Source organism: Anguilla anguilla, chromosome 6 (assembly GCF_013347855.1).
Source record: "Anguilla anguilla isolate fAngAng1 chromosome 6, fAngAng1.pri, whole genome shotgun sequence".
NCBI classification, from domain to species: domain Eukaryota; kingdom Metazoa; phylum Chordata; class Actinopteri; order Anguilliformes; family Anguillidae; genus Anguilla; species Anguilla anguilla.
The window spans coordinates 25788170-25815440 of record NC_049206.1 but is presented as its reverse complement, the minus strand read 5'-3'; the positions used below and the strand labels follow the sequence as shown (position 1 = coordinate 25815440).

The 27271-nt window shown below is 40.6% G+C and overlaps 2 protein-coding genes across 6 annotated transcripts in view; both read right to left on the bottom strand.

Moving 5' to 3' along the window:
• LOC118229261 (lysine-specific demethylase 4B-like) overlaps nucleotides 1-7911 on the bottom strand; it is a 46530-nt gene extending 38619 nt beyond the window's left edge. Inside the window, exons 1-3 of one of the 5 annotated variants that reach the window (XM_035421068.1) lie at nucleotides 7855-7911; nucleotides 1367-1521; nucleotides 497-672 (exon numbers count right to left, since the gene is read on the bottom strand). In XM_035421068.1, the coding sequence (XP_035276959.1) occupies nucleotides 497-672; nucleotides 1367-1507 (317 nt within the window). In that variant the 5' untranslated portion in view covers nucleotides 1508-1521; nucleotides 7855-7911. The other 4 variants (XM_035421070.1, XM_035421071.1, XM_035421069.1 and 1 more) reach the window with 4 other exon arrangements.
• A 1272-nt stretch (nucleotides 7912-9183) lies between these two features.
• Nucleotides 9184-25859, bottom strand: LOC118228977 (E3 ubiquitin-protein ligase UHRF1). The gene is made up of 17 exons (XM_035420573.1): nucleotides 25692-25859; nucleotides 23729-23891; nucleotides 23036-23293; nucleotides 22554-22696; nucleotides 21541-21756; nucleotides 19811-19926; nucleotides 19496-19682; nucleotides 18589-18712; nucleotides 17394-17501; nucleotides 15901-16005; nucleotides 15591-15697; nucleotides 15238-15400; nucleotides 15018-15155; nucleotides 13835-13970; nucleotides 12425-12573; nucleotides 12209-12307; nucleotides 9184-10296 (listed from the first exon to the last, which is right to left on the bottom strand). Exons 2-17 carry the CDS (start codon nucleotides 23879-23881, stop codon nucleotides 10150-10152), a joined length of 2349 nt encoding a protein of 782 aa, XP_035276464.1. The 5' UTR covers nucleotides 23882-23891; nucleotides 25692-25859; the 3' UTR covers nucleotides 9184-10149.
• Between the last annotated feature and the right edge of the window lie 1412 nt (nucleotides 25860-27271).

The following is a 27271-nucleotide window of genomic DNA, read 5'->3' as shown; positions in this document are numbered from 1 at the left end:
CTGCTTTACTTCCCTCAAGGAGAAAGGGCCCTTACAATAAAAAATAAGCAATTGACAGATTTTAACAGAAGTGCCTTACAAAAGGTGCCCTTCACAGGCTTCGACTGTAACTTCCTTCAGGGAGAAAACACCCTTCACAAAAATACCTACGTTTCAATTCAGCTGTAAATGCTGATTAAAACCCATTCATCCATTCTTTTTTCCATATTCCTCAGGGCCTCCACTAACTGAAGAAATAATGGTAGAGTGCTTTTATGAAAGAAAAAAAACTCATTGCACCCCTAAGCGATCATTTCACCTGTTTTCTGTATGAAACGACGGACCAGGCAGATGGCAGCACTGCTGATCGGAGACAACCGCCAGAAGCTAGCTGCAATTCCGTCTCTTCTGACCTCACCCCCAAGCACTCCCCTCCATCCTTCCCTTGCCGCCTGCACCACCCCCCCCAGTCCCCACAACTGCAACCCCAGTACCACTTTCCCCCTACGGTGCTCACTTTGGGCTGTTAGCCAGTTTGCGGTACTCTCCGATGGTCATGGCCTTCTTCTGGATGTTGTACTGCGTGAAGAGGCCGGACTGGCCCGTCACCACCTGCATGATGGGCACCGGGATCACCATCTCCTCGACGGACTCGTAGGACCGGCGTGGCTTCCACTCCTTCGGTGGGATCACCTACAGGGGTCAGGGAGAGAGCGAGGGACAATTCACAGCCCGTTCTCTCCATTACAGCACCCATGCTGTAGAGCTGCGGTATAGAGGTGGAAAATCCAGGTTCAGACAGTAAAAGGCCTCCCCCAGTCTTTTGCTCCAATCACCTGCATTTGCTAATTAGCACAATTCTTCAGCCAGGAGGTAGAAATAATTAGTACATTCAGCTGGCTGAGTTCACTGGAGGAAGAAACACATCAAAGTACCAAAATGACTGTGATCACGCGTAAATTGGGTGTGTAAATTGGGTGCTCCAAATAAAGTAATGAATCAAAGAAAAAGAAGACTCCACACACCAAAAGATACCTCAAAGGCACTTAAAGCGATGTCTTTTAATTGAAGACTTACAACAGACATTCAAGCACTGCACTTTCTCCGGTGTGAAGAGGTATCGTTTGGTGCGTGGAGCCTTCTTTTTATTTGGAGGAAACACATGGCAAGGCTTTCACTTTCTGACACCTGGACTTTCCACCTCTGGGGTGATAATGCACATGTGGTTGTGTTGTAAAAGTCTGGCTGTTGTAGGGGTGTGTGTGTGCTGAAAAGGCGTGGCTGTGCTCTAGTGGTATGGCGATGCACGGCTCTTCAACACAGCTCGATACACCCGGAGGCCCAGGACTCATCGACGCCAGGGAGAGGGGCGCCTGCACATACGTACTTTGGCCAAGCCGGCAAGGTGAGCCCCTCGAGCCTCAATGTAAGCAATGTACTTCCCAAAGTCCCGGAACTCTTCCATAGTGGGTCGGAATGTCATCACATCACAAGCCGGGTTCTGACTCACAGGCCAGTCCAGTGGCATGGTGGCAGGCCGTTCTGAATGAACAGGGGAAGGCAACAAAGAAAATGAAGATGTGATAAAGAAAACTAATTTCAAGTGCAAACAAATGGTAAATGGACTGCATTTGTATAGCACTTTTATCCAAAGCGCTTTACAATTGATGTCTCTCATTCACCCATTCAGACACCAATGGTGTCAGCTCGTTGGGAGCAATTAGGGGTTAGGTGTCTTGCTCATGGACACTTCGACACGCCCAGGGTGGGGGATAGAACCGGCAACCCTCCGACTGCCAGTCAACCGCTCTTACCTCCTGAGCTATGAACAAAATTCATGAGGCCCAAATTTATCTCAAGCGAACCCTTTGATGGTTAAGTATGATCAGGCCCAACATCAGCATTGAGACAATGAACGGTTCCTTACTTCATATGACATGCATACTGGCATTTAACTCCAATTAGCCAAAAGCAAACTTTCCAAAGTAGAATAATGCAGAGGACAAAAACCTATTTTAATCACCTATTTTAAACCTTCATCTCTTATGGGACTCTCACCACCACAAAGCTCAGTTGCTGCAAGTCAGGCTGGCAAGGCCCCACAGGGGTACAACTCAAAGACCTGAGGTAAGTACTAAGAGCTCAGCCTAAATAACAAAAAAAAAAATAACCGAATAACTACATAACAAATAAATAAAATAACTGATTCAATTAGATAATTAAGAGATTAAATAACTAACCAACAAATGAAATATCTATATCATCAGCTAGACAACTTAATAACTGAAATTTAAAAACATTTAGGATGGTAAAATAATTTGTAGACTATGAGGTCACTCAGTTTTAATGGAACTTAAGTTAGCAAGTTATTAATCAGTTCTGAAAAACCAAATCTACCAAATCCAGACCTGGTGGGACAAAAGGCTAAACGTAGTAAAATTTACAAGACTATTTTTAACAGACGGACAGCAGGTACATGGAACGCAAACAATTGTTTACTTTTGCTGCACTGGCCACGGAGTTGCAAGCAATTTGAGAATGAGTCACTTGTGTGCTTCACTGTCATCAAACACTAAATTGATATTTGACTGGACAATCAGCTTGTGCACATCATCATTTTTAATGTCCCACTTTTTTCACATACCCCAGAATTCACCTTTAGAATTAGAATTAGGCCTAATACAATATAATGCAATCAGTACTGAAGTTGCTCTAAGCATTCAGTTATTGCATCATTTTTGTTATGTTTTTCAGTTGCTGTCACAAGGACACAGCGGGGCACTCTGAGCGTAATAGCTGTGTAGGTTACATATAACTGAGTACTTTCTAAGAACATTGTGACAGGAAAATGCAGTAGTACTACATTTACTGCTACTAATTAGTAATACTAAGTGGTGAATAGTAGTAAGTAGTAGCCTAAATAGCTAAGCTATCAGAAAATCTCAGAAGTGGATGCAGCATAAACAGAAAACATGCATTAGGCAAACCAATTGGCACTTTCTGTTGTTTCCCCGTTGCACTCCCATTGCAACTCACTTCCAGGTGTGTATCCATATACAGAAAGAGATAGTTTTGTTGTTCTGCACAGATAATGCCCTGTTTTAACCCTTGTTTTTAGTTTGATTAGTTTTAAACACCAGTAAAAACACTTGACAATTCTGAGAGATAGGCTATATTTCATAACCAGTGACTAAACCACTGTAAATCCGGTTCGTGTTTTGTGTTTCTATTTGTTGTTCATCATCTCTATTTGCTTTATGTCTTTATAGCCTATATGGTTTCTTTGCTTATAAGATGAAAAATCATTCTGCATAAAAACTTTGTTTCATTTAAATTTTTCAGATGAGCTTGATTTCTGTCTCCTATGCCTTCATTCGAGTGAAGATAAAATAAACGCATCTTTATCATCAAAAAATGAATGGCACGCTCATTGTTATATGTAGGCTACTCTATCACAGATAATGGCAGCGATTAACCATTAACTGTATATTGCTTTTATTGTTTGGAATTGAAATAAATGTAATACATAGAGTAATTCTGCATAAGTTCTATTTCTGTATTTCTTTAAAATCCCAATAATATCCTGGGTATAGCCTACCTGACCCGATTCACAAGTAGGCTACTTACAAGTAAACAGAACGCAAGGTTTAATGCGGAATTTAATTACATATACATGTTGGACACCAGGTGGCGATGGCTTTAATTTGTGTTCCAATACAGCAGAGGTAACCAACCCTGGAGAGCTGCCACCCTGTAGGTTTTCATTTCAATCCTAATTTGACACACCTGACTCTATTAACTAGCAGCTCAACAAGATCTCTAGCTGTTGAATGAGTTGTGCTTTGTTTGGGTTGGAATGAAAACCTACAGAACAGTAGATCTCCAGGAACACCAGGATAGTTAGCACTGCAATAGGGTTTCATGGGTCATAGTCTTATTCAAGTTATTGACTGTTCTATTACACATTCCCAGCATGACAAAGGATAGCATTCAATTTTTTTTTCTTTCAATGTTTTAATTTTGTTTATTTAACCAAGCCACTGTGCCAGAACACATACTATGTGAATTGTTTTAAGATAATGTAAATGACAGTTTGTTGCCATTTTACTAACCTACAAGAAATAATCTTGATATGACTTTGTGTAATAGCCCTTACAGAATCTGCAGCTCAGAGATAGTTGAATCACTCAGGACTAGTGACCACAGCACATTACATTACAGTACATTACAGGCATTTGGCAGACGCTCTTATCCAGAGCGACGTACAACAAAGTGTATAACCATAACCAGGAACAACTATGACGAAAACCCTAGAGAGAAGTACCGGTCCAAGTGCAGGGAACAACCGCATAGTTCAACTTGGACCCTGAAGGCTACACTGATTAACACTAACACAAACGAAAACAGCAACAACACAGTCTATGGAAAAATACAAGCAGTAGTTAAGACAGGTGCATTAACTAAATCACCTACGAAACAGCTACCTAGTTACAACCCTAAGCTTACGGTCATTTAAGAGATTACAGGGAGGTAGGGAGGGATGGGGAGAGGTACAGCCTGAAGAGGTGAGTCTTCAGTCGTCGCTTGAAATGGGTCAGTATCTCAGCTGTTCTGACCTCCACGGGGAGGTCATTCCACCATCGTGGGGCCAGAACAGCACAGTTGCAGCTTATGTTAGGCAGGTTAAAACCATGTCCTCAAGCTCTACAATTTTTAACTTCAGATGAATTTAAGTTACAAAGATGTCTAGCCTGCAAAACTGTGAATGCAAAAAGGAGCAAATTCAAAAGAATAAATCTTGATTTGCAGAGTAAATACATTCCAAAAAAAGGTAAACCATTATTTAAAAAACAGAGCACACAGCACATGAACACCTTCACAGGACAATTTGAGATGAAAGAACGGATTTTACAAACTGTGTAAAAAACATAGTCCCAAGAGAAATAATATATAGTATACGGTAACCTGTGCCAAGGCTAAAAAAAGAAACAAGTGGCTACAAAGCTCTCTGAAATGCATATGGTTTAAGATTCAATAAGTAAGCATATTCAGCCATTCGTGCCTACGCGTACCAATACTTCAGTAGAAGGGAAAGTTATAGAAAAGGTTAAATACATTAAAAATAATAAAAGAGCTCTGATTTAGAATAAAAGCATATTGCTCATGTTGTAAATGGCTACCTTGTTGGAAGCTACTCCAGAGAAAAGGTCACAAATATGCCTATTACAACATACTGATAAAAGCAAGCGGAAGTAGCCTACATAGTAAAACATTTTAAATGTAAAAAAAGAAATTGTAACGGTAGGAGGGGTCATATTGCAGCAAGGTGCTGTGGAACGTCCCACAAGAACTGGTGTTGGGACTTCTTCCTTTTTTGCAGAAATTATCTTGTTTCATTAGTACCAAATATATTTGCAGATGACACAAAACTTGGGGGTTACCAAGAAGATTGGAATCTACTGAGGTAATCCAAAACAATTTAAATTGAATCCAGAACCGGACATGGCAAGGTACATTTAATGTAGCATCGTCATAAATAGTAGGCTAATTTTCTCTAAAGCATGTGACCCACAGGGATTTAAACTTGCATTACAATCAATATCCTTGTTGGGGTTCCCATAAGCACTGGATTAGCACAATGACCAATGACTAATGACTAAACTAAATTAGATTGACATTTAAAATAAACAGCCATCAACTACCTAACCAGTAATAAGAGCAAATTGTCAACAGGAAAAGTGAGAGCTTTGAGCGGCAGATAATTGGTCTAAAATATCACATGGATGGGTGTGTTGGCTGCATCCTGTCTCCTCGTCTGATTGAGCAGACAAACATACCGTCTTCTCTCTGTTCTTTTCTTTTTTGTAGCACTAAATAAAATAAAGCAACTTTGCAATAATCACCATCTATCTGTTGAGGTTTAAACAGAAAGTTCTAAGGTTCAGACCCACTAATAAAAACTCCCACCGGAGCCATGCAAAATAAGCTGGGGCAGTTGGTAATAGGCCTATACTGTGTAGTGCCATTCCCAGTAGGATAGGAATTTATATGTCAGATTTGTGACCCAGGAGATGGATATCACATCAAATACTCCAGTGCTGTCAGAGCACAAAGAATTATTGAGTGACAAGGATTTAGGGGCACATCTCACTTATTCACAAAACATGGGAAAAGCCTCATTGAAATGGTCTGCTAGTTTTAGAGTACAAAAACCAGACTAGATTAAATGTATTTTTTAGTTGAGCAACTAAAAAATCCAAACACTGGCTCAGCAGACACACAGCACACTTTAAACAATAAATATCCAATGTGTCCGAACATTCAGAGAAGTTGTGGAGAAAATGAAATATATTACAACTACAGTACAATCAAAAAGAAACCAGATTTCTTTCAACCTGTTTCACTGTTCTCGATTCCAAGATTTGACAAAAACTCTTATTCCAAATTTATGTCGTCAACCTATGATATGCATATCTACCTACAGCTACATAATACTAAACTGGTCTTTGTGTTCAGGCTTCAGTAGCAAATCCAGTTAAATAAATAAATAAATGCAAATGATACAGTGTGTATTCCAGTCATCAGATCAGTTGCATAAATATTTAAATAATATTTATATTCATTCTGTAAAGCCTGTTTACAAAGGCTACGAAAGCCACTGAACAAGATTACAATTTGAACAGAACTACAAAATATATACCCACTGATGGCGCGAGCTGAACATGCAGTTGGGTACGGATTGAAATGAAAGATTTTGATGCTCTTGAAAACTTCGTCTTCGTCGGAGATTCCGTGGAAATAGACTTTACTAAAAGTTGCTCAAGCTTTCAAATTTATCAATTGACCAAATTATCATGTAACGTTATGTGATTTTTGTAAAATACCAAAATTAGCTTCAAGTGCATTGACAGAATCAAATTAGACGGTCGTCCCTTGATCTCAGCATTTTGAGTCAATAGCCTACACGTTCTGAAAGCAAATACATCTGAAATGGTAACTGAGATGTGTCGCGCCGTAAAATTCACTTAAAATTTGAAGTCATGGTCAAACTTCCCGAATCTGGGTCGATTTTCTCTAGCAAGTATGGATAGTAAACCGCTGCTAAATTATGTTGCACTTGGCTCAGGAGACCCACTAAAAAACTACTAAAAAACCTACGAAGGCTAGCCAACAAGCTAGTTATGCCAATTATATAGGAATGCGTTAGCAGGACACATGGTTTTTGACAGCTGTTGCTAACCATCCCTTCATCTTTCTGGATGCACTTCCAGGAGTCCATATAGGTTATGTCAGCAAAGTAATTATTGTTTATATTCCATTTTCTAAGTATATAGAGATATGAGAAAATGGATATGCTAATATGGAATAGGGAACGGTGGCATATTGGCCAAAAAGTTCTGCCTCATCTAACCTACCGTGCTTTAAACCTAAACTTTGGTCAATGTAAATAGTGCAGTTGCGGTTAACATTTTTCACATGGAAACACCTGCAATCACTGGCGTTAAATTAATTAACCACGGAGCTAGCAGACTATAAAACTGTACTGACCAGTCAGCTAGTGTTCCTTTCGATAACGTTGGTGGCTGTCGCCCCATTAGCAAATCCGTCACTCTTTGGTTTCCTTGTTTTAAAAATGAAAAACCAGAAAATTGCCGTGTTGCGTGAAATAACGCTTGCATGGGTAGACTTAGTGGATTTTTAGGGATGAAAATTAGCTAGCAATCTCAGTTTTACCATGTTTTAAAAGGCAATCATTTGTTTCCCTAATGCAAAAAGTCATAACACTATGTCGAATGCAAACAAAGCAGGTGTAAATAGATTCGGAAATTAACATTTTCTTCTGCACTCTAAAGCGTGCAGGGCGTATGGTTTTACCTTTAATTGTGGAAATTATCCTGTGTCCTTTATTTGTAGTATTCAATTTTGTCGCGCGCCTTGCATCCCTTACGTTAAAAATAATTTGCATGTAACGCTTGGCATCACGCCTACTCATTTGGTCATTGGTTAGACATTCTTTAATGGACTACACTAGGTCTTTGGCTTGCATATAATCAGTCACAAACACGTACAAGATGGGATATTGGCTCAGCCCAATTCTTGTATTTGTATATTCCAAAGAATCTTAAAACCTCTAAAGCCAGTGAGATTATGCGCCTCCCCAACACAAACGTTGATGGAGCTGGATGCTAAATGTTGTGCGCCCTTGCAGCATGTCAGTTTTAGCAGAAGGGGAACTCAGCCGACTGTTTCATCACTGGAAATAATGTTTAGCGTGCATGACTCGGGCAGCAGACCTGGAGTTCATTGTTCGTTCTTGGCTTGCTATAAATGCAATCTTAGTTACATGCGTCTGTATTGTGCAAATCTTTTGACACGAAATATTTTATTTAAAGCAAATATATACCATAAAAGTTTTCAGAATAAATATCGATGGCAAAACCATTTGCATTGCAACAAAAAATATTAATACCATTTTCGACTGCATGTTGAAATTTTTGTTGCACGTTGAACATAATACTACGGAGAGGAGTTGGTAATGGGTCTCTATTGGCCAGTATAGACAGTTTGCCTACACTCCACTGGTCGTTCCTACGCGTGACTGTAGAAGTCAATGGGCAGTTTGCAACAGGTCAGATAAGTTCACGCCTAGGGTTTGCGTAGAACTTTGTTAGCCAAATCTACGTTGTCGGAGCAATCTTACAAATGCCTGCTCTTCTAAATGCTTTCAGTTTAAGAATCTATGCGATTGGTGATTTCCGAATTTGTGTTTCCTTTACACACTGATTTCATTTTATTTCTTTCCCTTTGCCATCAATATATGACTTCAACTTTTAAGGTGTATTTTTGCTTTCAAAAATATATATTTTTAACGCAGTGTCAAAAGTTTTGCTGGCATAACAAAGACAAATGTAATTCCATAATTTACTCGCTGGTTACAGTGTGATAAGTTAGATGCAATCACACAAACTGTTTAAAACACAGCCACATTTTGAAAACACACCACTGCCACGCACCATTCTGCAATAACTCTTTAACAGGAGTGAAAAGGAGACTATTCAGGCCTGTCTTTAGTCTCCCACAAAAGCCAGCAGGGTTTCAGGGTACCTATATCATCCATTTAACATTTGTACATTGTCCCCATTAAATAATCACCCCCTTGTGTCACAAACATTGTACATTTAATTAAGTATACAACCAATATAATTTAAGAACTTTATTTTATTTTAAAAAGACATTGCAAATCCTTGGATTTCTTACATTTAAACAGATATGCGATAATGCACTACATAACAGAATGGCTAAAACAGCTACAAAAATACAATTTCAAGACAAAGTTCCAGTCTGAGTTCATTTCTATGGAAACATGAGGTATTGCCATAAAGTTAACCTGCAGTATTTTGTGTTGAATTAATGAGCACAAATATACCAACTCAGAACCAGTGGGAAAACAGTGTGTCCATTTAAAAACAGTAGAGAAGGTTAAATTGATTCCCAAGGGGTCCTGATTGTAATTACATAGGACTTTGAATTATAGATAAAATATCTGCTTCAGTCTTAGTTTTATATGAAGCTGGTTAGCTGTGAAGCAGTTGATAACAGCAACCCTATCCAATGCAATTAACTCAATGGTCAACAGGAGGAAAAGATAACAATAATCTGGAACAAATCGCAAAAATTTACATGGGAAGGGGATAACTAGCCTATTTAAACCACTTAAATATAAAGCCTGCCACTTAATTGAACATGTTAAAAACTACAGCAGGGCAAATTAATAGTGATTTAAAAACAATTGTGGATTTTCTTTAGCTCCCTTTTGTTAAGAAATGTAACTTAGGTGTTTTAATGACGACATAAACCCAGCCGTGGTTTGATTGGCCAGTACAGAAGGGCTTCATTTTTACCAAGGCACTGGCTCTTATCCCTTTCTATTCAAGCTACGAAGCAAATCTTAGAGAATCTGAAACTAAAAAGTTACCAAAGATATTATGGGGAGTATCCATCACCCAATTAGATAAGTCTTGTGCACTATGGTCTTCAAACCATCCAATATATTATGAAAAAATGATTCTCTGTACGAATTGCACTGCGAATCCACCATCACTGTTCATTCATTCTTTAAAGAGGGAAAGCAGTGGTAATTAAGGACGTGGAGGGGGGGTGAGTCGCTCATCACCGTCCACTGCTGTACCCAGGGAAGAACTGGCTGAGGATGGCTTGGAGGGGCTTGTTGACTTTCATTGGGTTGTTTTTGCCCAGGTCATGTCTGCAAGCTGGACACGTGTACACTTCAGCCTTGAAAGAGCGCTGTAGACATTCCTGAAATGCAAGAACACTTAAAAGTTCACAAATTTACCCAAGGACTCCACTGTGCATTCTACTAGTCCGATCTAAACTTAGAGCAGGGTACTTTTCAAACTGTTGGACTGTGATAAAAACAAGGCATCACATCTCTCACCCAAAAGAATGCCTTTTATATAACATCCACTGTTAGAAATACTGACATTTACTCTTTGCAATGAAATACAATTAAAAGCATGTCAATACCAACCTCGGATAAATACATTAGCAAGCTATGGAGCTGAAAATTAGCTCAAGTAAAACTACTACAGATGATTAAATGGTTATTTTCAAGAAATGCATTACCATAACACACAAGACTGTTCAGTTAGTATGAAGCACCAGCACACTTCACCATGCCAGAAAAATTCTGAATACAGAATAAGCTACAAGCATTTTGGGATCCCTTTTTACAATGTCACAAGTTTTCCTAATTAATTTTAACACAGCAAATTAGGTTGACGCTTTTATGCATAATGTTTTGCTAAATGATGACAAGTGAGGCGTCACAATCAAGGCATGCATCCCTTCAGTTGATCTACAGCCTGAAACCCTACCGTTTCAGTCACTGAACTCATTTAACCTGTTGAAGGTTTGTTTCTACAGTTCTGCTAAGGTTGCATGTAAATACTGTGTCCTTTTAGAGCAGCAACGGTACAAGAAAACATTGAGCTGAAGGACAGGTTGTCAACACTGCAATTCAATGTGCACTCATAAACCACTTATGCTCTCAAAACAAACTTAATTGCTTCAATGTCAAGGATCTGCTTGAGGTCATTATTTAAAACTGTGCCATGTCACGTCAAATTCATTTTCTTGCAAACATTCAGTTTCCGGATTATTCTCAAATTTGGTTGATACATTATACATCTAAAGCCTTGGGATATTCTCTTCCTGAAGAAGACATGCCTCCTTTAAGACTTTCTGTATTGGGGAGACTCACTTGGATCACAACAAAAAAAATTTTAAAAAAGTTTTTGGAGCATTAATAGCAGACAATCATCATTCCTCACAATATAGGTCCCTCTGTTCAGTACCCAATTAAGGGTGATGCACACCTTTTACAAAGTTAAAGTTTCCTAGTTACCATTGGAAATGTTTAACGCAGTGCAAATAAGCTTTTAAAAAATATGAGGCAGGTTTCAATTACCCTGGGTCAAGTCAATGAAGTCCTGATGCTAATCTTCTGATAACAGGTTGTCATCTGTCCTACAGGTACGTGCAACTCATTTTGAACTCATATTGAACTCATTTTGCAGTCCCAAATGCTTATATGATCAGTAATTGTAAATCTGTCCCAGCATTAAATACAACAAGGATTAGCACTTAGCACTGTCAATACATCTAATTCTAATTTTAATTTTTAACAGCTACAACAGCTTTAAACCTGCACCAATTCTGAACCACTGACCAGTTACTTTAAACAAGGACACTGCAGTTGGCCCAGAGATTTCCATTAAAGAGATATAATCCAGCCTTGTAGCAGGGCTCCAAAGTGGTGGTCAAGAGCAAATAGACATTGGTACCTCTACCGTGAAGAGGTTGCATTAAATAGTAAGTATAACATATGGTGTAGACACTTAATAATCCAGCTTAAATTCAGCTGTTATAACATACTCAAGATCATCATTATTCTCAAGCACAGCACTGGGCCAAAATACCAGCTTCCATTTTTAAACCCCCACTATAGCACTTCATACATTCATTAGGATTGATAGTTTGTATTTGCGTGAATGGAGAAATCTCGACAAAAAAAAAAAATGTACTGCAAGGTATTTACCCATGGATACCAAGACAAACATTTTTGGTTAAGAGGCATCAAACCAATTAGACGTGTTGGTCAATACATTCAGAATCGAGGGGGAGGAAGAAACAGACAAAGCTTACTTACCTTGCATACATTGTGCTGACACTCCGTAGTGACCGGCTGATAAACAACTTCCTGGCAGCATATACACAGGAACCCCTCTTCCACTTTGCTCAGAAATTTCTGTGGATTGGAACAGAACGCGCTTAGCCCAGGTCTACAAACGGGGAAAATGTCTGCAGTTCACCTGAACGAAGGCCCCAGACAGAGCAGCGCTGGAGCGCGGAGGGCCATACGCACCGGCCCCTGCTTCAGGGACTCCATGGCTTCGTCCCACAGCTTCTTGTTGAGCTCGTCCTCCTTAATCAGAGCTTTCTGTTCCGCGGTCAGTTTGTACGTCTCCACTTTCGACTTTTTGGGTGTATTTTTGGCTGGAGACTTTTTCCCTTCTGTGGAATCAGGGATTACAGAAATATAAAATGGTTAATACCACTTGGTGTTTATTCACAAGTACAGTGCAACATTAACAGAAACTTAACCAGAACTTGCCATATGCTGGTCAATCATGTTCGCTCTTGCTCTTTGAGAGCAACCATGTTGCAGGTTTTTGTTGTTCCTCAGCACTGAATTACAACAGTTGATTGCAGTTCACTCACTTGGCTTCTTGAGAGAGAACTGGTTGTGTAATTTAGCTAGCTACAAACAGTGGAGCTGGTTAGCTAATGCAACCACCATTATGCCTTTAAATCCCCAATTTGCATTTGCACGATGGAAGAGTGACCAGTCAAACTCTGTCATCAACAGGTAAATAAACACAATCCTAAGACTTCAAAGACAAGCCATGTTTGCCAAGTCGACTATCGTTAGCAAACACTGTGTACAGTGCCCAAATGACCGCCTCCCAGTCGCACTCTGTAACGATACCTATAGATGCACTCTTTTGCTATAAACGTTTGCCTAAATTTTCTCAGTCACCATCTACCTTTCTAAATGTTAACATGTTTCTCATCCTAAATGACAGCAAGTCTAACCTAAAAACCATTACTGGCTAAATGTGCATTACGTTGTAATGTTGTTGATAGAATAAAGCAATTGCATAACGTTGCTTTTTAACTCAAATACTGACCCCCGCTCTCCTTTAAATGCCAGTCACATTCTGAAATCTACAGCACTATGTATGCAAATAGCATCTAAAAACAAACTTTACGAGCCAGGATAACTGCATAGATTGTAATGTGGATGAAATAATTGAATTATATATGAAATTAAAATATTAAAATTGACCGTGATATGCATTTCTTTTTTTTCTTTTTTTTTTTTTTTTTAAATCACAAATTAATAAAAATGTAATTTAATACAACCTGTAACTGGATAAGATTACCATTCATAATAATTGTAACGTGATTTGTGTGGAGAGAACAATTTACTAAACTGGGACAATTAAACAGAAATAAGGAGACACTGGCATCAGTGGATAAACTTTATTTTCAAATATTTTCATATTCTTTTGTGTGAGTGCAAAATAAATGTTAATTTAAGTTCGGCAATTTTGGTTTGTTATCATTAAATAGATGTATTTTGCCAGGAGCAAAAAAATAATAAAATAATTTAACAAATAATTAAATCAGACGCCGCGCTGTCTAAATATCGGTATCGGCTGCTGAAAAACCCATATCGGTCAACCGCTATCCACCATGCACCAACACTCACCTAGCTGGGATTTCCTCTTTCTCTTCCCCTTGCTGGGTGTGTCAGTGACCTCCTTCTCCTCTTCCTCCTCCTCCTCCATCTTGTTCTCCTTCTCTTTTTCCTTAGCAGCCACAGCCTCCAGATACCCCTCAGGATACTGATGGGGGGGTGAGATATTTGATCACTAAATTATTCATACACTACAAAACACATTCACAAAATGACTACGCAAAATACCGAAGATACCATCTGCAAGAGATGCACATAATTTTGGGACTGCCATCATCCAATACATGGATGTTTTGTTCTTCAGTAAAAACTTTTACATAATCAATATATGGTCAGTATATTGTACAGGGATCTCTTGGGCTGCAGTGTTTGCTAATTTACAGTGTCTGGACTTTAATTGGCTACACACCTTGTTTCCAAGGCTTCAGTTGTCTGAAGACTGAAAGGAAACCAAAACACTCGAGACATTGCAGGATTTTGCAACTGCAGTTTGAGATCCCTGGTAAAGACCTCACCTAGCCCCAGCCCGTCCTTAGAAACGTACACATTTATACGCATGCACACACGCACAGTGACCGTGGGAAGGCACACATTTTCACAGGCTTGTGGGCTTTAAAAAAATAAACAAAAATAATGAGTGAAACAGACAGCGGAGACTGAGTTAACTTGGTAAATGCTTGTTTTGTGCCATTTTACATGGTCATCCACTGTTCGTAATGTTTTGTGTTGGTATTTATTAATTAAATAACCAATGTTTCCAAGGGAAAGTGCTAATGTTAGTTTCTTACCAACTCCATATTAACTAGCAAGCTGAATCTACAGCAAGAAAACAGCCATTAGTTAGAATATGATTAAATCAAGCGTACATTTTCATGCCGTATAGTTCAAATTAAGAACTGTCTTTATGTGGTGCTTCCAAATCCCTCAGGAAACACCCCATACTATTCTGAATCAAACATCGACACCGCAGAGAGCTAAACCTAGGAGTGCAAAATCCAACATGGCAAGCAAATTCATTATGTAAAAGGGCATCATCACCCTGATTTGACATCACAATTTTTAAAAAATTTGTTTTTAAAGATTTTTTCTTTTTTACATGGAGGCTTTGATCCCAAGTTAAACAGCCTCACAAGCCCCAGACTGAACATTTTTCCCCTTCAGAAAGTGTGCTTTCTACAGCTAGAGCGCGGTGTACCTGCATGGAGAGCCCCAGTTTCTTGACCCTCTCCTTGCCATCCCGGGTCCAGGGGGCGGGCTCGTCGTCGTCGCGCTTCAACATGTACCTCCACACCAGGAAACCCGACTTGCCCTTCTCCGGCCAGTACTTCACTACCTACGAAACAGAGGGGACGTTTAGCCCACCGACGCTAAAGACCGAGCCGCCCTTTCCCTCGGACGCAGGTGAGCGGGACTACCTTGTAGATGCCGTCATACCGGTTGCCGTCCTCGGGGGAGTACTTGCTGTGCTTGCGGCCTTTGGAGCTGCGCACCACCCTCACGGGCTTCCCCTCCTTCCAGGCCTTGGCGTCGGCCCCCCGCTTGTCGTTAATCGGCGCGTTGCAGTTCAGAGCCAGCGCCCTGGAGGGAGCAGTCCGTGGAAAACCCATGTTAAACCAGCCCTAGTGTGCAGTCTACAATGGCATGACACCAGGAAGGACGCTCAACAAAAACTGAAGTTAGTTTCCAGAATGTTGGGAGATTTCTCCCAGGTCACCCAATCAAGATGCACAATGTTCAATGGGTGAAATATTTGTTTTTTTCTCCAGACCTGTTCATGTTGGTCAGCTTCTGATCACATGACTGCTCAGCAGTCCTCTTATTCCCTGACAGGTCCCGCCCACCAGATCCCGTATAGGTGAACTCATTCCCATCGTCCTGAGGGAAACAGAGGGGGAAGAGTTTCAGGTCACACCACCCATGAAAGCTTGCCAAAAAAAGTTATTCTCCCCACTTCCCACTCAAGACATTAGCAACCACCAACTTTAAATATTCGTGCTCATGTGATATAGTGTGGAAAATAGGCTGCGTTGAAAAAGCGGTTGGTCGGGGAGATGCGAAAGAGGGAAAAGCAAACTGACCACATCGTCCTCGTAGCCTCCAGCCAGCACAAGGGAGTAGGCGCCATCATTGCTCCTGCCGTGAATTCCAGCAACATGCGGCCTATGGACTCCCGACTCACTGACCTGACAGAAGGAACATCCAGGGATACAACATGAACGCAAAGCATGGTCAGTATGACCAAACCAGCCTGCTACCAACTAAAACAAAAAATCAGATTTACTCTACGCAAACAGCACCACCGCCATTTTTCCATTTTAAACTTGCCAAGGAACCTCTAAAACTCTGCTTCCAGCTGCACTGAAGCAGGGGTCACCCATCCAGATTAATTCTATATATTAACGTTGAAGAGCACTGCATTTTTTCTTTTTTTTTTTAAACCAGCAGGTGTCTCTGCAGAGCGGCCGAATGTACTGCCCCCAATGTAATTACACACACAAATATAAAACAAAAATCGGCATCCGGGCTCACTAACAGGTTATTTAGCAAGGAAATATTTTTAAAAATTAGAATAGATAAAGCTATTAACTCGTTACAAAAGTGCACTGACGGTTCAGCGATAAAGAAGTCAGAAATTACTAAGTCGGCCATCTTATTCAAAATAAACCCAGTAGGGATTTTGTATTGGTGAAATGAAATATTATTCATATTCTAGCCAACCCGTCTGTTCAATTTCGATTTGTCCAAGTTATCCCGGGAATGAGGCCCTATACAATATTTTCTGACATGGCTTGAACAATGATAGATTTACATGTATATCTTCGCCAAAATCTTGTCTAGAGTGTGGTATAAAACAATTTCGTTTTACGAAAGGGTGTTTTTTTAAATTATTATTATTAAAAAGGAGACATGCACCACCTTCTGGATTCCGAATCCCCAGCGGTTAGAATAGTATGCCACAGCCAGCTAACCTGCTGCTAGAGAACATGTCTTCTGGTGGCTACGTCACCGGGAAAACTAGTTTGAAAAACGAGAATCTTACATTGTATATCTTCGCAAATATGTTTTCCAGTGTGCTATAAAGCATTTTAGTTTAGCGAATGGGTGTTTTGGTGTTTTTGTAATTACGGTGAAAAAGGGGACACGAGCCTAGCCTATTTTGGGGGGCCGTTACATTAGAAACGGAGGCATTTTGGCACGTATACCATTTTGAGAGTACATATTTTATTAAATGGCACATCCCATTACAATATATACTTTATTAGTTTTACTGTACGAATAATACTAAATACTGGATCACGTTGTTGAAGAAAAAATATAACTGCACCCTACATTCACAGTTTCCCCCCAACAATAGTGATTACATGACGAGGAAAGCAGCTAATTATTTAACATTGTATTAAAGCAAACAACCGTTATTTTCAGGCAATTTACCAATTTATATGATATTTGATTATACTGTTGAATTTATGAAAATTATGCATGAAAAATAAACTGTCAAAATATGTTTTCTGAAAAATCCTCCCGAGTCTCTGTTCCTCATCCTCAACCTGTTAAATAGCAGAACCCTTACCTGGACTCGGAACTTCCACAGGGAGCCCACAGGCACCCCTGGCACCGGGCCGTAGTGATTGGATGGGACGATGGTACAATGCTTTGTGCGCCCAACGCAAGCCATGCCCTGGGGAGGAGGGACACACACAACAGGCCAATTGACATCAACCAGCCATTTTTTCAGCCATGTGACCTGAGCTCTCAGATCACTGAAATGGTTACAAAGGCCAGTATTTCACAATGTACATGAGGACTGGAGAAACCAGTGATAAAGGGTAATACTAGAGCACCCATCTTTATTTCTGTACTCTCAGAAGCGTTGAACCAAAACAGCAGCAGGAAATAAGATTCCATTTCTAGACAGTGTCCGAAACACCTTATTTGCCTACTACAGAGTATACAAGTTGTATATAACTTGTATGGAACCTGTATATACTCAACAGGAGGCAAATAAACTCTTTCAGACACAGCCCAGATGAACTTGCTTCATTGTTTAATTACCCCAAATCAGTAACATTACAATTTAGCAACATTTCTTGACAAGCTGATGAACAGCTGAATGAAGTCCCTATACAAAAAATAATTTAAAAAAAAAAAACTTTAAATCTATGAGTAAAGCATAATTTATGTTTACAGATAATCCGCTAATTGATTCAGGGTACCAGGAGGAAACCTGCAGACACCAGTCCTCCAGGTCCAACCCAGATCTAACACAATGCATGCACCTCACAGAAAGCATCATTGTTGTATGACACAGAGAAAACCAATCATTTTAGACGATGGCCATTCTGTTGAATATTCAGTGTTCAACAGACAACTGAATGTTGTTGTCAAGGTTGTGTGTAGACTTTCTGTAATTTCCTGTGTGAGAAAGGATCTACCCATCTGGATATGATGCAAAGAAATTAATCAACGTGATTTATGCTTCCACCAGAGTAAAAGAATATAATTAAAAATAAATACGTCCAGAAGCCACTGACCAGTGTGAAGCCTTCTCCCAGGATGACTAGGTACAATCAGGGCTGCATAAGCTCAGCCTGGATCAGCTGAATTACACACAAACTACAATTCCTGGCATTAAGGGTACGGAAATTTGAAAAGGTTTGCAGACTTCGGAAGACTTGAACCTCACTTGTTACGATTCTTGTTCCAACTGGCAAATAAAATGAGGAGCAAACCGGGCGTTGCTCCAGACTGCCCAGGAGAAGTCTTACCTTCCCCCAGTCCCGCTGGCTGGAGGAGCTTGCAGAAGCCATCTTGGCTTTCTTTTTGCTCTCCTTCAGTTTCTCTCCAGCAAGAACAACCTCGCTGACATCATTTCTGCAGTCTGGACAGTACCTGAAGGTCGGATCACAACATAAGATTTCCATGGTTTCCCCCAGGTATTAATAGCAGAGGCACTGAATTCACAAACACCTCCGCGTACAGAAAACTCAATAAAACCTCAGACTCGGCTCTCCAAGGTGAAAAAAGGCATGGCGGCGCCATTTAACAAAATTGGCATCGTGTAGTCATGTCCGGACCAGGTCGGGTGTAGGCTATACCATGTGAATGCCACCGCTGCTTACTCTCTGAGGCACTTCACCCTCCACTAACTATTTTCCTGGGGGAAACCCTGATGGCCATCATACAAAAGGTCAGAAAACTTCTCCATTCAAGCAACCGCCATTAACATTTACAACTAATGGTTGAGAAACTTGTGTAGTACCCCAAATGGGTGGTTCAAACCACGGTGAGAATGAGGGGCAAAGGAGACCACTCTTAGGCCGTCAAACCAAGACCACCAAATTCTCCTTTAATTTGGTGACTTAAATCGGATACCAAATCAGGTGAGCCTCATGCCATGGGGGGAGGCGGGGGGGGTGGGGACCACACAGTACAGGCAGCGCTGAAGGACTGGGCTCCTATAAATTCATTACATTACAGGAATTGCTCTCATCTCTTATCCAGAGCGACTTACACAACATTTTACATAGCATCCATCATCCATCCAGGTTAAGTACCCTGCTCAAGGTAACATCTTACCTGGGAATCAAACCTGTGACCTTTTGGTTACAAGACTAGCTCCTTACCCATTATACTACACTGCCGCCCACACAGAATCGCGGCGCACGCACTCACCAGTCCTCGTCCTCGGGGATGGAGGTGAGGGGAGGGCTGAGGCAGTATATGTGGAAGGCCATGTCGCACTCGTCGCACAGCAGCTGCTTGTCGGGGTCCTGCTTCACGCCGCACACGTGGCAGTTGCAGTGGCGGCAGTTCTTCTTGGGGTCGTCCTTGCAGTGCTTGCACTCCGGACCGTTGGACCCTGCGGACGTTCGCTCATTAAAGAGTGCGATGCCGGCGTTTTACATTTCCTGCAATTGTACCTCTGGGAACAGAGTAAACGCCGTCCAAAATGGTCGCTCGCGCTACAGATTTACGAACGGGGCGTACTTTTCAGGGGACTGTCGGCCGTGGCTCCGGTGGTCTCCGTGCTTCCGGGCTCCTCGATCTTGAAGATCTCGGTCACAAACATGATGCGGCAGTCGTTCAGCGAGTCGCCCGCATCTCTGAAACACAAGCATCTCACGTCAGCTACAGCGTGGCACACGTTAACACACATGTTCTAAGAAAAAGAGGACCAGGAAGATGAAGTTGGCTTGTGGAGAAGACTGCAATGAACCAGGGATAAGTTCAATTTCGGACAGGCATTCGACGCACAAATGTTGTATCCACACGAAAGGGTGTGAAACTAAAAGGGCAACTGTGAATGGAATTGAGAATTCTTTGATTAGCTGCAGGATATTAAATTAATTGAAACCCCAATGGCTCATTTATTTCATTGATATCAAGTGGCATGTTTCCAGAATTTGGTGGAGGCACATTTGTCCAAATGAACCAGACTGGTTTTGTAAAATAACAGAATTTCTTTGAATGGTATTGAATTATTTTACAATTCCAATTCAAATTCTGCATCTTGAATGTTTATTTTAAATTTTAATTCAAATTCCAATTCTGAACAGTGGAAGAGTGCATACACCCATGCTTCAGCTGCAGCTACCCTTACCATGTGGCTTAGTTAAGAGGCTCCCTTCCTGGGGTCAAATGAGGTTACCTTTTCATAAACACAGCATGAGCATACACAGCTCATATAAGTTTTTCTTTGGCCCAAATGCAACTCTCCCAACCATTGGTCTAAAAATAACATACGTTTCATTTTTACCAGTTAACAGAAACATTAAGGAGCAGTCTGAAAAAATTGGGTTTTTTGTGGGAAACAGCCAGCAACACTGCCTTCATGTCTGACTGGGGACGTTTCACCACTGGGAATGAGGGCAGAGAAGAGAAGGGCCTATGATACCACTAAATCAACCACTGTCAAATGTCAGAACTTTGTTGGTGGAATCAACAGATCATTCTACACTTAAAAGTTGAACAATATAGGCAAAGCATCCTGTAAAGACAAGGCCCACTGGAAAAAAAAAATCAACTAAAAACAGAAGAATATGATCTTACTTCAAATTGCCCCAGTTCAAAATGGTCTACTCTTAAAAATAATGCAATGCAAACCAACTGCACCATACAAACAATGTTTTGATCAGGCAGGTTCTTTATCTTATGCCCATGGTGACATGGACAAATCAAAACAATATTTTCCACACGATGGCTTCCTCCATATTTTAAAGACATACCCACAGGAACAAAGTCTTTCCAATGGATAAACATACATTCTATCCTGCTGTGTGTTCCTCTCTTCCACCCAATTTATTTACTAGCACTTTACAGAAAAATACCAAGACATTCCCCTCATTTCATACAAAGATGATGAAAATGCATAGACGCAAATCAGGGACCGTTAACACTACCCCCTAGTGAGGTACTGAAGTTTTTAAAGATTTTGTTCAGTGTGAAAGTCAACCAATAACTTCTCTTCCATATGGCAGTTTTTCAAATTTAACGAACTAAGATGCTCACAAACATCTACCATCTCCCACCCTATCATATAAACCACATTTTCCTTTCACTTGTCTGTATTCATTTATTTCTAGGCCCCTGCTTATGTTTTGTGTCAGCCTGTTTCGCCTATATTTTAGATTGTATCGATTATACTGTGCACTTTGTCCTTGAGACAGATGGAGGGGGAAATCACCCTTTTAACTTTTAGTTAAGATCGAGACAAGTACCCAAGGATTATCTTGGCGTAGATTTCACGCAGGGTGCGGGTCTCCCTCTTCCTCTGGATCTGGGCGTCGTACCAGTAGCCTCGCTCCTTAGGCTCGTCAGGGTTGTAGTTTACCATCACCACCATGCCCTCCTCCAGCTGGTGCCACTGGTACACGGTGCGGGCACGCGGACGCACGTCTTTCCCCTGTAGCGCCACCACGCCATTCTCTGGGTAACTGCACAGATGAGAGAGAGAGAGCTTATCATACATGCACGCACATAGCTTACAGAGAGAGGGAGTCGCTTTGGTCAGAATTAATGAGGGATCAGCAACAGCCCAGGGGTGTGCATTTTAGCCACACACTGCGGTGTACGGATAGCTCTAAATAAGCTGGCCCTGCACCCCTAGGTGGTGTGGTCAATGCCATGAGAACACTGAGGAACACAACACTGCTTCCAGTCTGCTGAGGCCTTTCAAGTAGTTTACACTACGTAAAGTTAATGTGAGGACAAATTCTGAATTTTTTGGGACATACATACATTTTCTTTAGTCAGGTCAATTCTATATAACTAGCACCATTATCGTCATTTAAAATATAGAAAACTATGGGCAATGTAACCTCTTGATTTCCGATATGATAGGGAGTAGCTCTTTCAACTGAATTCCCACAGTCATGAATATGATTCAAGTTAATGTTGGTCTTTGAAAACTTTCTTCAACACGATGTAAAAGGCAAAAGTAACTTCACTCAAAGATTGCTGCTAGGTTTTATGTTCAGTCTAGAATAATAGAAACAATAACAATAAGAACAGATGATAGGAAAAGCAATGAATGAACAGCAACAATGCAACCACATTGTTCTTCAGAATATGTTTATGCTTTCATTCAATATGGTCACCTTATTTTACCACAACACTGCCTTGTACTTGTATCATTGTTCTTGCTTCCGCTCTTATGCATGCAATGAATCATGAAACGCAACACTGCAAGAGCTGGATAAGAGTGTAGCAAATTAAGTTTTAGGGTTCTTACTCTTCATATTTGACATGGTAGCGAATGTCCTCTTCTGTGCCATCTGCCTCCGCAGAGCTTGGAGCTTCCTTGGTCACGTTGACAATCTGGGCCTCAAACCAAGCACCCATGTTCAAGTCTCGGGCATCCACATATTCATTGATCTGAAAGTGAACAAAACAATTCCTCAGCAACCTCTGCAAGCAAAACAATATCAACAACCCTGCCACCAGAGCAGGCACTTATATCCAGGACGACTAACAGCTCAGCATCTCACATTTTGGCTCATGTCACAGAAGATCCCATGTCAGACTACCGACTCTGTACAAAACTGCACACTGTAACTACAGTACAGGGCAACTTACAAAAGTGTTTCGGGGAAACGTTTTAGAAGGTTCTCTGAATCTACTATGAAGGATTCCAGAGGACGTAGAACTAACCTTAATTTCTTATATGCAAGTCTTGCATACATACATGACACACAAGCTTAAGGCCAGTCTCACCTTGTACAGGCCAAAGCCTGGATCGATGAGCTCAGGGAGCTCCACCTGGGCTGAGGTGCCCGCAGCCTGGGCTTCTACCTCCCCGTGCGTAGAGTTCTTGTCCGACTCACTTTGAGCAGAGCCACAGCCCGAGTCGGAGTCTGAAAGTTCCGCCTCCTTGTCCTTGAGGACAGCAGGGGGCGGGGCTTGTCTCACAAGCAGCTGCACAATGTCGTTCAAACCCACATTGTAATCAAAGATAGTATGTCCATCTTCCATCTGGGGGAGGGGGAAAAAGCAGCCAGGTTGAAGTGTAAGCATATTTAATACTTAACTAAATGCACAACATGCATCAAGGAATTCCTACCACCATCAGCCAAAAATCTGATCACTAAATCATTCAATTGATTCTAACGATGGTGTATATAGCTGCTTCAGTATATTTTCAGTCACAAAGTCTGGCAGTATGCTTCAGGTCAATGTAGCTCAATTTAAAGATAAACTTGCTTTAATACATGAGTACTAGGCACCCGGTTCAGGCTAGAATGATCCTTTGGGAAATACTATGTTCATTTTTCATTTTCAACATAATGCTCACTGACAGCATTTTGTCCTTAATATGTTTTTTATGTAAATAATGACGTATTTTGACATATGATCCCATATTACTCTGCTAACATTGATAGGATAACAGTGACTTTGTGAAGTTTTCACCTGTTTGCCCCTGTAGAAGAGTCGTTGCCTTTCTGGCTCCACCTTGAAAAGCTGTGCGATCTTCAGCCTAAGCTCATCCACCTTGGTCAGCTTGGATAGGGAGTCGATCCGATGGGTCTCCTTGCCATCCATAGTACGCACCTGAATCCACATTGTTGCAGTCCTGCCACAAAAATCAAGACAACCTGAGCAGAAAATACTTTTCACAGTCGGAAAAGCAAATAGCCTGCCTCTCCAAGTAGTCTCACACCCCAGAAAGCTCTTCTCAGGCAGGGAGTGAATCTTACAAGGATAAGATCGGTCTATTATTACAAACACACGAGTATAAAAAAGGGCATTCTGTTAGGATCACAGGGATGACTTACAGTAACTCAAGAAAATGGTACCTTAATAAACAGCAACTTATGTATATAGTTGTATAGTCTACCTATTGGTTCAAAGCTGTGAACACGAGAATAGTCATACATTTGGAATGTCATTCCTACACTGACAACAATGCCATCAACAGATCATTTAGCCTAACGTAATTCCTCCAATAACTGTAAAGACCAGCGATGATGGAATGTCGATGACAAAATAACTAGCGATATCCATCGCTCAATCTTAAATTACTTCGCCGAACTGGACCCTGCTCTTTATAACTGTGTCCCTTTAAGTAAAGAGCAGTACATTATTTTCATTCCAACTTCATTCATTCTAGCAGTGCAACAGCACTCCGAGCCATGACAGCACCCATAAAACACGGCGTTTAAAAAACGTATCATTTCTTGTCCCGCACACGTAAAAAATCAACGCCGTCGGACCAAATAAAAAAGCCAGCTAGTTATTTTTGATAAATGCATTATCAACATGTCCTTGATGAAATCTTCACAAGACGCCAGTTACAAATGTAACCAATCAAAGAAACTTAGCTATCAAGCTATTTTTGTTGTCAACTTGTTTGTTCAGCAGAAAACATTTAACCCGCTTGTGCTCGCTGGCGAACGTAACTTTAACGTTACTTAACGAGTTGGCTCCGCCGGTTTACCGTTACCGTAAGCATTTGTTCTGTGAGATTTAGCTGCAAACTACATTCGTAGCAAACGATGTAGTTGTGATAGTTTGCTAGAACTGTTCATTAGCGGGACACTTTGAAGTATTTGTGGTTAGTTAGCAACCCAAGTCCAGTTCCACCATTTTGCATAGCTACACAATGCACAACCATCCTGTTGTAGCTGGCTAGCTACCAATCACTAGAAAACGCAAGAATGAACAGTGAACTCCATCTGTCCAAGCTTAATTACAAATGCCATGTGGTCCGCGCAAGAAGAGTTACTGTAATTTTCTACAGCAAGAGATTTGTGTCTCTACTGTGCACGTCTGTTACTAAGGTTACTTTTTAATGGAAACACGCTAATTTATAGTCTATGTTTATGAGTAAAGTAGCCAACTAGTGAACTAGGAGAATTAACACGAGTTCTCATGTTTATCAACAAAAGTGTCGAGCTGTTGGTTTGTGGTCATGTGTGTAATGTTAGCTAACGTTTTCGCTGCCCGCCCCTAACTTACCTCACCAGCAACAAACATGCGCATAACCAGGTTGCTTGAGTTTGAGTTAACGTCAGTACCGTTTAGTTGATTTTACTTTTAGACAGCTTTATCCGTTCTGACGGCTAGCTGCCTTGTTTCATTTTACAGGTGGCGCCAATGACTTAGAATGTCACACAAGGTAGCAGTGTAAGTTATGTACGAGCCTGTTCAACATAAGAGCTAGCCATGATTAGTTTGTAAATTAATAAATCAATCTGTAGGTTATTCTTATTGATTGTGTGCTGCGTTGTTTGCGGTACAATAACATAGGTACAAGTTGAAGTTATAGACTACACCATCCATAGAAACTAGTTTAAATCGTAGCTAGTTTAATACAAGACAATCGCACATTTTATTTACGGTTAATACAACTTAAACAAAAAACTGGATTTACCTGTGTTTGGCCCCCTTCAAAAATGCTGAAAGTAAGTCAGAATGTATTTAGCTTTTTTTTTAAAAACAACTTCCGAGAGTTTGCTAAATGTTCCGATAGACTACAAACCAAGACAGAAACGAATCAATGAGACTTCAATCGTATATTTCCCCGCCTGCCTAGTAAAAAAGTCGTCTTCCTATTGGCTACTAACATTGAAATTCTCATCTTTTATTTGGTGATTGTCATGTCAATCACAGTTGTGGCTGGAGTCTCAGCTCAGCGCGCGAAAGTTTGGTCTCGCGCCCTGGCTTGATTCCAAGTACTTTCCGCGAGAACATGCAAATTAATAGAACACGAATCAAATCATAAGACGGTCATTACATTATAAATCATAGTAATGAATCCAAGACATTTAAACGTTGTGCCTTCTTGTTGTTATGTTATAAAAGACATTATTTAATTTAGTTATAAATAGCAAAACATATACCGGAATTTTCTCATTGGATAATGACAGCGTTTATGTTATGAAGAGCCGTCGTACACCATTTAAAGGCCAGCCCTGCTGCTATTTTGCACTGTCCGTGTTAATTAACCAAATATTTTAAAAATCACTTTCGTAGATAGCCCGTTGCTTTCAAAAATAGGTAGATGAGGCATTTAAAAAACGAGAAGCACTGGCAGCATCAGTTCTTTCGGTAAACCCACATGCCAAATGATTGACAGGATTAAGCGCCAAACTAAGGACGCTTGTGGCGCCGGTTTCTGTTTTGCTCGGAGCTGCAGCTGTAGTATTTGGCGGGAGAGCAATTTGTCAAGTTCTTCAGAACTATAGAGCTTTGGACGCCTCCTGCATCCTGTGGAATACAATGCATTCTGTATGCACCGTAAAACTGGATTAACGTTGTACATACGTTAAGACAGTTCAGCTTTATTTTGTCCACAAAATCCCTTCTGCTCCTCCTGTCCAACGATAGGATATTACAAAGGCGAGAGCGATATATTTACTGAACTGCCGTTCCTCTAAGACTCCGAGTTTTAAATGTAAGTGCTGTAGTGTAGCCTACAATTAAAATTATGTAGGCTAATGATCTAGAAGAAATAACCGGCGCGCCACCGTGAGCAAGACTCATTTTTAATTAATGTGCTTGATACATTTCGCTGAGGCAACTGCAAATTCTGTAATAGGCTACTCGAGGGTTTTTTTAAAGATAGGCCTACGTAGCCTATCGTATTCATTGTATATCGTGTAGCCTATTTTTGTAGGCTATGTATTCCTGGTAGCAAATCATCTACAGAAGGGGAAGAAATTCAAGACATCATGAACTTTTTATTTATTTATTGTCAGGTAATGTAGCTATCAGAAGGGCGCACATCTCCAAAAGCAAGTGGTAAATGTTCAGGGAATAGCTTTGAAGGACTATAGGGCTCATAATGTGCCTACACAAAAACGCAAATAGCAAGTTTTTAATCCGTGTTTAATTTTATACATGAACAGTATTTAGTATATTTCTACATCGAGCTAATTGACTTTAATAATTTATTCTATTACAATAGTCATTTAATCACAATATATAGGCTAAACATAATTTAAACGAGAT